At 51.6% G+C, this 15,693-nt stretch overlaps 1 protein-coding gene across 1 annotated transcript in view; it reads left to right on the forward strand.

Annotated features, from left to right (window-relative positions):
- The window catches only part of LOC133345244 (protein Wnt-9a-like), a 48,710-nt gene extending 43,908 nt beyond the window's left edge, over positions 1-4,802 (forward strand). The window contains exon 5 of the mRNA XM_061555835.1: positions 36-4,802. Coding sequence (XP_061411819.1) covers positions 36-344 — 309 coding nt within the window. The 3' untranslated portion in view covers positions 345-4,802. The remainder of the gene's footprint in view (positions 1-35) is intronic.
- Positions 4,803-15,693: the final 10,891 nt, after the last annotated feature.

The raw sequence follows: 15,693 nt of genomic DNA on the forward strand, positions 1-15,693 counted from the left end.
AACCCTGACCCTCTCGACCCTGACCCCATCCGCAGGTGCTGAGCGTGAGCAACGAGGCGGCGGGCGAGGGCTCGCTGGCGAGGTCGCGGCGCCCGCCCGTCAGCGAGCTGGTCTACGTCGAGGACTCGCCCAGCTACTGCCGCGCCAGCCGCTTCTCCCCGGGCACCGCCAACCGCAGCTGCCTCAAGGGGCGCAACTGCGACAGCGTGTGCTGCGGGCGCGGCTACAACACGCGCGTGCACACGGCCGAGCAGCCGTGCCACTGCCAGGTGCACTGGTGCTGCTACGTGCAGTGCCAGCAGTGCTCCAAGCGCGAGGAGATCTACACCTGCAAGGACGGATGATCCGGCCGGACGGCCCCCGGCGGGCCCCGGTGCCGCCTCGCCGACTGGGCGAGCTCCGTTCAATGCCACCGTCGAACGGAGAGGGGGGAGGAGGGTGGAAGCCGCGCCGGCGGTGCCGGTTCTGTCCGTTGACTTCACAGCCCCCCCCCACCCACCCGCTCGACGCGACGCCGGAGCCGGAGGCAGCTCGTGCTTCCGTTTCACTTCTCGGCGATGCGTTCATCGAACGGAGAAACGAAACAATTGGGGGGAGCGGGGGTGGGATGGGGGGGTTGGGATGAGTGGCCGGCGTTCTTCCACTTTGCTCTTGTTTCGTAGCGACGACGGAAGACAGAGAGAGAGAGAGCAGTGCGACGGACGGTGAGCGAAGGCGTCGTCGGCAGGGGGTTTGTGGACGGACCAACAACACAGGCACCGACGCCGGAGCCAACCACCCCCCCCCAACCCTGCCTCGGTCTCGTCAAGCAGACGACTCGGGCTGAAGGGCACCCCGCGGGGTTGCGCAATGGCCGCACCGGCAAGAGCACGAACTCGGCACGCGGCGCGTGAGAGAGGGCCCGGCGTGACCCGGCGCAGGGACGATGCTCGCACCGCCAAACTCGTGGAGGACTCCGGCGTCGTCGCTCGACCGCTTGCGCCCTGGCGGACGGCGTCTTCGTTGTCGTTGTCGCCGCCCGTGGTGGTGGCGACGCTGGTGGCGCTGGTGACCCAGTGCCCGGCTGCGGGGACGTGGAGATGAACGATCGTGTTGTGCTGCCGCACCGAGGGGCCGAGTGGCTCGGTCTCGACGTGTGTCATTCCGCGAGTCGTTCCTCGGCAACGTAGCGGCAGGAACGATGCGGGTGTGTTCCAGGGGCACCAGGGACGCCAGGGGCGCGTCGCGTTTGGGTACACGCATGGAGATTTGCGAATTATGCGAACGAAAATGTACACGCTGTTTCATGTAGGTTATTGGGGGGGGGCGAATAAAACTGTGCAAACGACACAAAAACCCACGAGAAATTATACAAACGAGACGGTAGAAAGAATGGGTTCTCCAGTCGAATGGCAGTCGTGAATAATGGCGATTCATCGAATCACTGGGGGTGTGGGGGAGGCAAATGAAATGATCTCCCTTGTGTGTCACAATTCACCTCCCCCCTCCCCGCCCCTCCTGTGTCAGGACCGATACAAAACCAGACGAATACCTAATTGATCGTCAGGTTCCCGGAGTTGAAGGGTGTTTTGTAGAGCCGGGTGTAAACTCAAAAGACCATGCCAGTCCCAATTTGCAAGAGTGGCCCGGACCGTACTCGTATCACGACTCAAACGCAGTTACGATGCCTCCCGTATGCCTCATGTACAAAGGAGTGAAAACGCTTTGGAACCAGGATACTCATCTCGCGCAGGCTTGTGCCTGTTGCTCTTATAGAGGTTGTCTTTTTGGGGGGGGGGGGGGGCTTAGATCGCGTAAATATGTATTTGTCGTTAAACCCGCCGCCACCACCCGACACAGCCGATGAGTCAGGTTTGTCACGTAAACAAAACGTGCCAATTAGTTACTAGTTCAGCACCTCCGGTTGTGTATTGGAGAGTAAACCCACGACATTTGCAATTTGAGTACGACGTTTCGCTGGTGATTACATACAGCTTCAGAATTGTGCCTTACGCGGCCTACATGTTAAACTACTCTTGTGAAACTTAACCATCCCGAAGACGAATGCACTTACTCGAGTGGAGATGACTGCACAGTACTTGTAGACAGGGAAGGGCTTGACATCCTCGAACAACGGCTTGGGATACAGCAACTTGGGATACAGAATTTTTGGACCGCCCAGTGCGAGTTCAAACATGTGAATGAATGTTTCCAGTCATACAAACAAAATACAAAAATCCTCCATGTATCCTTTCAACAGACAGTTGGGGCAAGGACTCAGAGCGAGCACATATTAGTCATACAAACATACGTATTCATATGTATCATATCCGCTATTGCGAGTTCACGCGAAGACGATGTGGGTAGGATAAGAAAATGTGTGGATTGGAGGAGTTTTCTTCTACCTTGCGGTGAATGGTAGCACCTCTCCTGGCTTCAGAGTTCGCGTAAACCCATCACGTACAAGGCACCCGGATAGAAACGTTGATTCGTACTCACGCCATTCACACATGGCAAGCTTAGAGAGTCGATTTCAATCAACGAATCGACGTGTCATTACACCCCCGTTTTTATACCCTTCGAGCACCTACGAACGCTGGCAGGGCACACGACCGGGGGTGGGTGGCCAACTCCAAGGGTCACTGTGAATGTGCCGTTCTTACGTAGCGCAAATATTACACCACGAGGCAAGGACGATGATGACGACGATGGACGATGATGATGACTCGCGATCAACTGCGTCTTTTTAAAGCAAGGACTGTCAAAGTGGTGTCCACTTTTCACTTTTAAATTGCATATCTTCTACATCCGATACAATGGGGGGGTATATCGTCCCAATGCTACGGTTTCTGATTGGTTCAACTGAGTGATGTTTGGTAGAGTGATGTGAATATGTGGGTGGTTCACGGACAATTCCATCCTGACCCTGACGATACCTGCTGTATATTTGGAGTTTGCCTCTCTTCCCGTGGTCTCGTGGATTTTTATCCGGGTCCTCCGGTTTTTCCCTCCACATTTAGATTCAACATCACGCATTAAGAGTATTTGGCTGCTATACATTTCCACGTGATACGCCACTTCGTTGGGCTATCATATGTGGCCAGTTCGCTTCTGAAAGAGAGCTTCTACATAGCTCTGTGGGACTTAACAGGTAAAATAAAATTAAAAGTTTAATTGTTTTTATTCGAACGTTATGCAGACTTCACGAACGTTCATGCGGCCTGCGTACGATGTTGCCCGAATCGTCAAGCAATGCGCGCGAACGTTCCCCGGCAGACTTTACGATTTTTGCAATCTAGACCTAAATTGTGAACTGTCTCAAAAAGGCCTGAAGCGTTTTCAAGGCGGGTGTGCCTCAAATGCGCTTACAAATGTGGTTTGGGAAATTGATAGGCCAAATAAATATTCTTGGTTCTTTCGATAAAGTCACGTAGAAAGGAAATAATAAAATAATAAAAATAAAACATAATGAAATAAAATTCTCACGACGTTTCGGCCACAACGCAAGCAGCCAAATAAGATTTAAATTAAACTATATTTACACTTCCATTCGCAAAATGTCGCACAAGGCCAGAACTAATATCTACACGCCGCTAAGAATGAAATAACTTAGGATTCGCTGATTGGGAAGAATCAATATCTATTATTCAAAATCGGTGCAATCTTTTCTTCTACTTGTAAGGATGTCTATTTGGAAGCCACGCACACCCTCTCTCTCTCTCTACCGATGAACAAGACGAACACAGTACTCACTCGGGCGCCTCAACGATGAGTGTTCCTGTTGTGACGCGTGCCGTGACGTCATCCCGTGACGTCGTCCCGAACAGCTCACACGGTCCACCACGGGGCAGGCCATCGGGAGAGTTCCACCCGCGGTGGACACGCGCGGTACGCTCTGTTTCGGTTGACGTCTTGAACGCCTCTCTCATCATGTGTCTTCGAGAGAGTCCGGAGGTGAACCGGCGAGGAATTTCTGGCCTGTCCAACTGGCATGTCCACGAGATGGGGAGACAGGTTGGGGGGGGGTGAATGATACCTATGGAAACTTCCAGACAGACTGCTGAAATTGCGAGTTGTCTCACTAAACAGTCGGACGCCTTTCTAAAGGGCAGGCTCTGCCGGTAATAAGTGATATTTGAAAAAAGTGTTTTAAACTCGCTTTTATGAAATGTACTCGTAATGGCAGAACTCCACGACTCCAGGAAGTGGCCCCGAAGCTTGCCATAATGTAAAGGGCCGTGGCCAATTACAGCCAAGTTGAGCGTGGACAATTAGACCCAAGCCGAAACATAACATATAAAAAAGAATGTTTAAAAATATAGATTTTTTATGATAGAATATAGTATTGTCATCAGTATGACATAAGTATACCAAGTTTGCAGTCGATACCACTTTGGGAAGTGGGTTAAAATTGAGTTACAATATTTGAGGATACAACAACGACAACAACAACAGAGTGAGTTAAAAGAAAGCGTGTCATAATAGAAAAACCCCTAAAATTCAGTCCCTTCAATCGTTGAGCTTGTATCGAGAAGACGATCTGTACATTTCAAGCGACCGCAAACGACATGATTATTCGTGACGGCACCATGAGCTGCTCTCTTGCCAACGCGGACAGTATTTATACAGAGATATATTGTGTTGTTATTATTCGTGTGTACATAGCCGCATTCTACACGTATAGGTCAATGTTAACGTTATACGCTCTCAATAAGGGTCATTTAAAATTAAAACTAATAGCCGGATGTCTTGCCAGGCAATGCGTGCGCACTTACCTGAACGTATACACGTCTGCGCATGCTGTAGATGCGCACACGCGTACATAGGGGGCCGTCCATAAATGACGTCACGCACCTAGGGGGGGGGGGGGGGTCAGACATTTGTGACGATGTGTGACGATGGGGGGGGGGGGGGGTTAAGAAATGTGACGTCACATCAAAATGCGCAACTTTAAATGAATATAGACAACACGTTCTACTTAATTAAATAGACTTTTTAATAAATGTTTTCTCCTACAACATCAGAGTGCAGCGCCACATTAAATACGCATTACACAGGCAATAGTTTAAAGCGATTTGTTTTTTTTTGGGGGGTGGGCAGAGCTTTGTGATGTCATATTTGAGGGGTGGGTCAAAAATCGTCCACAATCGCGTGACGTCATTTATGGACGGCCCCATACGTCACACGTGATGCAGGTGTATGCTGCAGAAGCTCGCGTGCATGTGTCTATGTGTTCATGAGCGCGCGCGGTAAGCAAGCCGCGTGTTGACAGGCGAAAACGAGCTGCCTGCATGCCGAGAAAGGAAATGTCGGTTAGACTCCCGTTCAGTCCGCATGGCTTAACTATTCGGCGAGAGTAAAATACGTCGGCTTACCATTCCCCGTTCATCTCGCCCGTACGTTCGTGTACTCTCCTAATGTAACGTACAATGCGTATGTTTCGAGCACGTGCACAATGCGTACGATTCACCACGCACGCATTCTCCATTGGAACAACCGCCATCGTATTCATGAAATTTAGTTTCAGTACGTGTCTCTCTCGGTAACGTTGCTGGGTGGGTGATTACGGGTGGACGTTTCGGCTATTCACACCTTATGTGGATTTAACGACGGTTAAGCACTCGGTTGCAGGGTAACATGACGGTTGTCGCTCTCGTGTTCGGTTGAAAGGCAAACATGTCCCGTTTTTTATATATATAACACACACATATACAAAAAAAATACATAGCCCATTTTGACCAAACATTGGTGATGTTTCAACAGGTTTTGTTTTGTTTGGGCCAAAAATCGCCGACCAAATGTCACATGTTTGGAGAGAGTCAACAACACGATCAGCGTCGACCCCCCCCCCCCCCAAACAGGCTCGGCACTTCTGCTACGTGGGGAGAGGGTAACGGCGGGTCACGCGGTCACAGCGGGCTGCCAAAAAGTCCAATCATTTGCACACCTCCAGCAGGTCTGTGTCGTCGCGGTTCGCGCGGTGAATGCTCGCGCTCCCATGCACCGCGGGAGAACGATGGTGACACAGACGGTCCCCCCGTCCTCCCCATCCTCTGATTGGTGTGCAATCCCAGGATTCTGCATAAGGAGTCGGGGGGTGGGGGGGGGCATTGACACAGTGGTCAAGATTGGCACTTTCCAATTGCGGGGCCAAGTGCTTGATTTTGACACCAATATATATGAACGGGAATGATGCCCAAACTGTCGACATTTTGGTAAAGCTCAGCCGACCGAAACGTTGTCATGGTTCCAATACAGTACGAAACACGAGGTGTGAAAGATACATCTTGGGGTCTCGCGTAGAAGGAGGAATGGAGCGATGGCAAAAGGCGAATGCCAAAGTCAACAGTGCCGTTATTCTTTCGTGTGTTTTGACTGACAATTGTTCATGTGTTCAATAACAAAATTAAAATTGATGGTAGAAATCTGGATCAAGGTGACCGAAAATGCAAAGAAAATTGGGGGTAAAAAAAATGTAATTTGGCAGAGTTGGCTCCCAGTGCCATCCACATTGTTTCGTAGCTGAAGAATCGCTCACATGCAAAATAATAATAGCTTTTTGATGATGATGATAATAATAACAACGTATGCTGTGAGCAAGTGCTTTGAAAGAGCCAGACAACGGGCCACGTTCTCATTGTGACAAATGTAAAAAAAAATCCCGTCATTTCGTGATAACACCAACTGGGCAGATCGACAAAAATACAAAACGTGGGTGGGAATCGAACTCGGCACGCCGGCTTCATACTGCAGCGCGCTACGCTATTGGCCACTTGTCGTTGTCACGATGGGAATCTAGTCTAAATAGTTCCTCTGGGATGAGATTAAAACCTCCCGGTGATGGTGATGGACCAAGTGGCCTGCACTTCAGTGGGACCCACGTCGCCCCGGAGCTCAATGTTGTAGCGTGGTCAGCATCGCACCTCCGATAAGCGTGGTTGGCTACGTACGGTGCGAAAGAAGTTCAACATGCATACATTGCATGGGCCCTGCTGCAAAGCAATTGAAGCAGGCCATCCCCGTCCGATATCCACCCCCTCTCTCATCGTAGCCCCGGCGCCAGCTGCCCATCAACGCCTGTGGGCACGCCCAGGGCAGTCGCACCGCCTGCACACTCGACAGCTACGCCACTGATCGATATCTCTCTCCATCGAGGGCGCTGGTTCCTTTTCTACGTGAGGCCACAGATGTGTGTGTGTGTGTGTATATATGTATTGTTTTGTTGTCGCCTTTCATGAGTACACTTCCGACATTGGAGTCGAGCAGATTTCTAGATTTGAAGTTTTCGTGACTGCAAGGATCCATACTCTTTGTTTTTTTCGGTAAAAAAAACAAAGAGTATCGAGCAGATTTCACAGATCGAATGAACAGAACCGCGGTCCGTGAATGTCCATCGCATGTGTGTCCCTGTTGTTTAGCAAATTAGTCTCGTGGGTCATGTTCATTGGTCGGAAACAAATGCAGTACCACTCGAGTACGCGCGTGTTTCAGTGGGTGCAGACGTCGATGCATCGTGGCGTGTGATGTGTCCAGCGACATATACAAGCATATGGTATATATGTGTATGTGTACGTACTCGCGCTGAGCCCATAGTTCACGGAGCGCGTGCAAACAGGCGTAGAATAAGACTATGTACACATTATAGTATTACTAACAGAGATCGTATATAGGTCGGCAAGGTTATTTATTTGGTATTGCATTTTTTGGGCTATAAATTATTTTTCTACCTCGTCTGTATAAACTTTTGCAGGTATAAGATGTACAGTAGGATTATTTTTTTGTAATGTAACTTATTTATATGCTGTACCGTACATGGATTAAGAGTAGGGATGCTTGTAACATAAACACTTAAGAATAACAACAACAACAACAAAAAATACATCTGAAAAAAAGCCCCACGAAAAAAAAATCTCTGCTTTCTCATCTTCCTCGATTGTGTTTCGAACCTTGGCGCAGTTGCGACCGAGTGATGATTGGTGGTGATAGTCGCCCTCCATTCGCGATGCACCGCTGGGAACGCGTGGGTCTGCCCGAGACCTTGCTCGGTTGAACACTGCCACCTTTGTCAGCCAGAAGGTCACTTACGGCATCCACCTGGCACGGGCCAGCACAGTACAAGGTGAAGCATGTCCGGAAACGTGATAACGCCAGTTCTAAACAATAAAAATTAGTCATGACAATACTTCAGCCTTGTGTCAATCCACTGCTGGATGAAGCCCTACCCCCGCCCCCTCTGTGCCGTGTCGGTCACGGGGGTTTGTTTGGCCATGCTTGACCACACTGGGCAAGTGTGGGTGGGTAAAGTGGAGGAGCCACACGGGCTGGTTGAGATATCACGATGTTCAGAGCCATGGTTGGGAATTGCCCTCGGGTCGCCAGGTTCACAATGCAATGCCCTATCCACTGCTACACCGCTCCACCCCCGCACGACGTAGGGCAGGAGTACGTTATTTGTGAAGTTTTATCTGCCTGTTGGAGTTCCAGATGTTAGTTATCCTGCAAAATGTTAGACTGTGAGGTGGCCAAGAGACGTCAGCGTTCAGTGTCACCCCCTTATATACTCAGCTTTCCTCCCCCACGAAGCCAAACGAATGCTCGTGAATGAACTAAACTAAACTTGTTTTTTTATTCTACCAGGTAAGGCCTACTGAGCTATATAGTATTTTTCAAAAGTGACCTGGCCACAAATGATAGCTCAACAAAAGCGGCTTATCATGTGGAAATGTATAGCAGCCAAATACTCTAAGCGCATGTTGATTCTAAATACGGAGGGAAACCCCGGAGGACTCGAATAAAAATCCACGCGACCACAGGGAGAACATGCAAACTTGAAATATACAGCAGCAGGCGTCAGTGTCGGGATCGAACCCACGACCTCCTGTATACCAGGCCAGGTAGTTAACGTCTCGCCACCGTGGCGATTATGGTTATGGACATTTGGCTCCTAACTTAAAGTCTGCGAGTTCAAATCCCGGTCAGGGGAATGGGGGAGTCGGCTCGGCCCACGGGGACCCGTGGTCACTAGATTGAGTGCGGGTATGGTTTAGTGGAAAGTCAACAAACGTTCTGCTTTGGAATGTGGCTTTTGGTCGCCAACAGAGTTTAGCACCGCTCCGCTGCTCGTTCGAGAAGGTATATTTAAAATTGATTGATACGTTGATCGGCTAATTTGGGGCTCTACAGCTGCCCTGTGTATCACCACCACCGCCTACCACCACCACCACCACCATGTGTTTCCGTCACAGCAATGACAGACGCAGAAGGTTGATGCGGTAACGTGTCACGGCTGCACCCGTCGCGAGCCTTAATTAACCCGTCACCACAGAGCGCTCCTCCACAATCCACCACCTGGCCACTCCAGCACGGCGTTCCACATCTCCCGGCTGTGCCTACGTCCAATTGAAAGGGCGTTCATTTGGTAGAAGTGTATGTAGCTGGACACTTTTGACTGATGATCACCAATCAATGTGCTGCTCTATATAGCTCTCTGACCGGGATTTCCTCGGCAGGTTGTAACTGGGCTTGGCTAACCGATGATGGCTAATTATAACAAAGCCATATATAACACCCTCGGCTGGGTATGACGCCCCGTTGGTTGGCCTCCACACGAACTAATATATGGACTCAATTAAGGAGTCCCTGTCGCTCCTGAGTGTGAGCGCTTCGCACCTGGTCTGCTGGGAGACAGACGCTGAGCGCAACACGTTCGGCCTGTCGGGTGTGGGTGGGTAGCCCCACAAAGACAAAGATCCCCCGTGTAGCCTTAACATTATGTTGGGGCAAGTGCTAGATTTGAAGCTTTTGTGACTGCAAGGATTCATACTCTTAGGTTTTTTCGGTAAAGTCACGTAGGAAAAAGAAAAATAGAAATAAAATAATAATAAATGAAAATAAATCAATTAAATCACGACGTTTCGGAGGCAACACAAGTCTCCGTCTTCAGGTGGGACCGTCACAGCCAAATTTACTGTAAATTCATTCCCGTAGACGAGCTGTGACGGTCCCACCTGAAGACGGAGACTTGTGTTGCCAACGAAACGTCGTGATTTTGTAGATTTATTTTCACTTATTATTATATTTCTATTATTTTTTTACCTACGTGACTTTACCGAAAAAACCTAAGAGGCAAGTGCTGTTAGCAATCAGCACCTATGAGGCTTGGAGTAGGGCATGTCGGCATAAGGCACTACCACTAGACTTCAAGGAACGCTTATGTCGCACGTACACCCTCGAATCGACGTGTGCCTCCACTTACTCTCACTGGAACCAACCTTCCTCCAGTTCTCCTAAACTCCACATCCAAGTCTTAATTTTATATCGGCGATACAATTTCCCACACCCGGCGCACCACATCTTGTTATTCCACTCTGTATGACCGGTGCTACTATTTACGTGCCTCCTCCAGGTCTATCAGCGAGCTCACCAATGCGGTGTTTGTGTGTGTGTGTGTTCTGGATTGTTTTGTGTGTGTGGCTGTGTTGGTAGAGAGGAGTGGGGGGGGGGGTTAGTGGGAGCAATGATTGTTCACGGGGCCTCCTTCCAAACCAAACGAAAGGGTAAACAGTGCCACATAATGCGTTTCCCGTGCAGCACAATGGGAGCTTCCAGAGCGGCACGGGGGAAGCTGGGCCGCCTCGCTTAGGTGAGGGGGCAGAGGTGGTGGGGGCGAGGGGGCAAAGATGGTGGGCGAGGGCGAGGTGGGGCAGAGGTGGTGGGGGCGAGGGGGCAGAGGTGGTGGGGACGAGGGGGGCAGAGGTGGTGGGGGCGAGGGGGCAGAGGTGGTGGGGGCGAGGGGGCAGAGGTGGTGGGGGCGAGGGGGCAGAGGTGGTGGGGCGAGGGGGCAGAGATGGTGGGGGCGAGGGGGCAGAGGTGGTGGGGGCGAGGGGGCAGAGATGGTGGGGGCGAGGGGGCAGAGGTGTGGGAGCGAGGGGGCAGAGGTGGTGGGGGCGAGGGGCAGAGGTGGTGGGGCGAGGGGGCAGAGGTGGTGGGGGCGAGGGGGCAGAGGTGGTGGGGGCGAGGGGGCAGAGGTGGTGGGGACGAGGGGGCAGAGGTGGTGGGGGCGAGGGGGCAGAGGTGGTGGGGGCGAGGGGGCAGAGGTGGTGGGGGCGAGGGGGCAGAGGTGGTGGGGGCGAGGGGGCAGAGATGGTGGGGCGAGGGGGCAGAGGTGGTGGGGGCGAGGGGGCAGAGATGGTGGGGGCGAGGGGGCAGAGGTGGTGGGAGCGAGGGGGCAGAGGTGGTGGGGGCGAGGGGGCAGAGGTGGTGGGGGCGAGGGGGCAGAGGTGGTGGGGGCGAGGGGGCAGAGGTGGTGGGGGCGAGGGGGCAGAGGTGGTGGGAGCGAGGGGGCAGAGGTGGTGGGGGCGAGGGGGCAGAGATGGTGGGGGCGAGGGGGCAGAGGTGGTGGGGAGCGAGGGGGCAGAGGTGGTGGGGGCGAGGGGGCAGAGTGGTGGGGGCGAGGGGGCAAAGATGGTGGGGGCGAGGGGGCAGAGGTGGTGGGGGCGAGGGGGCAGAGATGGTGGGGGCGAGGGGGCAGAGGTGGTGGGAGCGAGGGGGCAGAGGTGGTGGGGGCGAGGGGGCAGAGGTGGTGGGGGCGAGGGGGCAAAGATGGTGGGGGCGAGGGGGCAGAGGTGGTGGGGGCGAGGGGGCAGAGGTGGTGGGGGCGAGGGGGCAGAGGTGGTGGGGGCGAGGGGGCAAAGATGGTGGGGGCGAGGGGGCAGAGGTGGTGGGGGCAAGGGGGGGAGAAATATTGACGCCGCTCCGTCCGGGTCAACTACCCACAACGAGTCTGCACCCGGCACACAACGTCCAGTATGCATCTTCCTGTATGGATGTCGCCGTACTAGTTACGTGCATACTCCAGTATACCAGCAGCCCGCAAGATATTCGGTGATAATGTAAGCCCTGGTGGTGGGGGATGGGTATATGGGAGGGGGGGGCAGGTGCATCAGTTCCTACCGTGCGTTGGCCCCACGCGAGATTGACGAGCGGTGGTGTGAGACCGTGGCTCAGAGGCAGAGCCGTCCATAGGGGTGAGGGGGAGTTCTGGGGCAAATCCCAGCATGTGGGCTACCCACTGACGCTTTCAAACTGAATCGGAACTATTACATCTGACACCGTGACGTTGAAAGTGCGGGGCCCCCTCAAAGCGTGGGGGCCCGGGTCGGTCGCCCCGATTTGCCGGGAGGAGTGGGTGGGTGCCGTTCAGTGGTGTAGCTTTCAAGTGTGCAGGCGGTGTCATTGCACCAGGGTCACTGGGGTCAATAGGCCGATAGGGGGGTGGGGGACATCGGGCTATGAAAAGGGGGTTAGATTTGAATAAGGGGCCCCCTTTGTATGAGAAAAGGGAGTGAGTCATTGATATTAGCCGTGGCCGAGAATAGAACTCGGGTGGCCCGGTTCGTAGCACTGTGCATCTGCCAACCACTAACCATGACATGAGATGTGGCTGCCACCGTGGTCAGCGTCACTCACACTCCACACAGATAGATTCAATAATCAATGTTGCTGCACTGAATAAATCCTGCGGCCACACCCCACCTCGCAGGCCGTGTTGGCAACACCTAGTTTCTACCCCAGGCATTATGCCCATCACAGCGCGGTACACAACAGGCTCCATACCCGCTTAGCTTCCGCGCGAATTCGAGTTCGCCTGGCGCGTTCGGGGTGGTTTGGTCGTCAGCTGTATCCCGCACTGACGCGTTACGGAAATCCCCCTCCCCCCCCTCCCGACCCCCGGCTACGTGAACCCAACACGGCACCGCGCTCTCCGCTGTGGGCTCAGTCCAAGCCGCTTTCACATCCACGCCTGATTTATACCTCTGCGTCCTCCCGTGTTCACCGCACGTTCGTGTCGTCTGAATCCCACACTACAGGATTATCCAAAATTATCCCAAAAAAATACATTAAAAAACACGCACACTCTGGGTCACCCCCTTGGTCCCACAAGTCTAAGATGACAAATTATGAATCTCAATCGCACTTGTGTTAACGTGGCTTGTATGGGGCCCTGGTGCTAATAATTAAATACCCCCGCTCCCCCTAGGCGCGGGGGGAGGGGGGCCATTTCGTCTGGATCCTCTGGCCCGTGGATCCTGGTGCAATTGCACTGCCTGCACACTCGATAGCTTCGCCAAATCTGAAAGACCTCTTGTGTACACCTCCAATGTATCCATATTCTCCCCTCTCTTCTACCCCCCCCCCCCCAATCTTGACAGCAGTTCTGTCCCACACGGGGGTCCAGACAGAAGGGGTTCTTGACCCGGGACTGGATGGTCAGCGAGACAACATGAGCTGAACGACTCAGCCTCTAACAGACTGTTGGGGCAAGTGCTGTTCACGAGCACCTATCACTCTCCACTGATGTTGTTGTGTCCTACCGCACCTCATACCTGCACCATAGCCGTATAGGGCAGGCTCAGTGCTGTCAGCGAGCGCCTATTAAGGTCGGAGTAGCGCACGAATATGTGATTTTGTCCTACCAGTGTTAATGTTTGTACAATGTACCAGGTACTCATTTGAGGCTGAGTCGACCTAGGGGGGAGGGGGGGCAGGACCGGTTCAGATAATCGTCACTGGTGTTGGCCGTGAGCGGGAATCGAACGGCCGGGTTCGTAGCACAGCGCGCTAACCGCGACACCACCGCTCCCCACCCATACATACACACACACAAACCCGCACACGCGCACACACGTATACATACATAGAGGCACTGATGGATAATGATGAGGACGTGTGGTGATTGATGATAATGACTGATGACGAGGCTGCTGTAATTTAATAGCATAACCAAAATAGTATTTAAACCCGCCACACACATTCCTTACCGCTATACAGAGGGATTGCTTTGTGTTACTGCGAATGTTCTCGCTGTTATTTGGAATGTGTGATCGCTTTAATGAATAGTTGTTTTAGACGCAATATTTTATCCCACTCCCCCGTTCCGGTTTACTTCGAAGTGAGGGCTATAAAAAAAGTGAAATTGACTCCATATCCAGTTCCACGCGTGCTGCGGTGGCGAGATGTTAACTACCTCGCCGGGTATACGGGAGGTTTTTGGATTTGATCCTGAGCCTGACTCCTGCTGCAGTATATTTGGAGTTTGCATGTTCTGCCCGTGGTCACGTGGATTCTTCTTCGGGTTATCCGGTTTTCCGCTCCACATTTATAAATATGCGTTTATAGTATTTGGCTGCTATAAATTTCCACGTGGTAAGCTACTTGGTTGAGCTATCATTTGTGGGCAGGTCGCTTCTGAACAAGGGCTATATAGCTCAGTGTGCCTTACGTGGTACAATAAAAAAAATATAGTTATAATACTTTAGTTTAAACAAATTGTGAGCGTTCCTCATTACCATGTCGAGAACGAGTCAGTTTAAATGATTCTAGATTTGAAGCTTTCGTGACTGCAAGGATTCATATTCTTAGGTTTTATCGGTAAAGTCACGTAGGTAAAAAATTAAAATTAAAAAAAGTAAAATTTTAAAAATAAAAATAAATGACGCTTCGGAGGCAACACAAGCTTCCGTCTTCAGGTGGAACCGTCACAGCACGATTGCTGTATCAAGTACTTACTTACTTTTATTAATTTTAATTTTTTACCTACGTGACTTTACCGAAAAAAACTAAAAATAAGTTTAAATGATAACCAATGCCGGCACTTGTAAGAAAGTGATGAAAATTCCATAATCCGACGTCCAGCGATCAGTTTATGCGACCCGAGAGCGACGATTAGCTGAGTCAACCCGTCCACCCAGTTGGAATTTGAAACTCATGACCCTCCACTTATGAACGGAGCACGGAGCCTCGCGGGAGGATGTGATGGGATACACGTGGCGTATACACTGTTTCTCAAGTGTCTTATCGTGTGTATGGTATGACAGGCTATCATACACACGTCACGGTAAGTTTACTCTGGGTCACAATCTACGCGGTGTTTTTCCTCCGCTTTAATTTCAGTAATGCGGTAATAGCCAAAACATCAACAAGGCAAAGCGGCGACCAAACAGGCCACTTGAATTAAATTCCAGGCCACGGCTGACATCAGTGGCAATTCATATTTCAAATGTTCCTTCCCCCCCACTCTCCCTTCTTCACCAACCAGCGTCATAGAGAGTGTTATACAACTGTGAAGGCGAGGAGCGGTGGCGCAGTGGTTAGCGCACCCCACTACCAACCAGGCGACCTGAGTTCCATTCCCGGCCGCTGCAAAACATTAGCGTTAATGTCAATCAACCAACAAGACCGGCTGGGCATAGTGGGGACACTTTAAATCAGCAGTAGCTTTCAAAATGACTGGATTTGTTTAGTTTATTAATTAGATGATTGTATTGACCAGCCGTACCCAGCATCTGCTGGTAGATACAAACTCTTTAGACTTGGCACAATTCTCATTCGCATTGGTAGACGAATGTAATATATCGTACGGATTATATTGTGAAAAGTTGTATGTGCTATGAAGGGTCATTGCCCGAAACGTCACATTTTAAAATGTGTTACTTTTCGTGGCCGCAACGCTCTTGACGAATGTGTTGAGTTGCTACCGTTAATTGTGCTTGTGCACCGCTGCCAACAACAGCGACGGCACCAAATCATTCGATTCATTTCCAAGCAATTAGTCGCGTAATCTATAATCGTATAGAATTAGTCATTATTACTGCTATATTTAGGGACCGCGTCAAATCCAACCCGAGGGGTAGCGGTGTGTAGCGGGATTGCGTC

This window comes from Lethenteron reissneri, chromosome 21 (genome assembly GCF_015708825.2).
Source record: "Lethenteron reissneri isolate LAM-NWPU_2019-01 chromosome 21, ASM1570882v1, whole genome shotgun sequence".
Taxonomy (NCBI): domain Eukaryota; kingdom Metazoa; phylum Chordata; class Hyperoartia; order Petromyzontiformes; family Petromyzontidae; genus Lethenteron; species Lethenteron reissneri.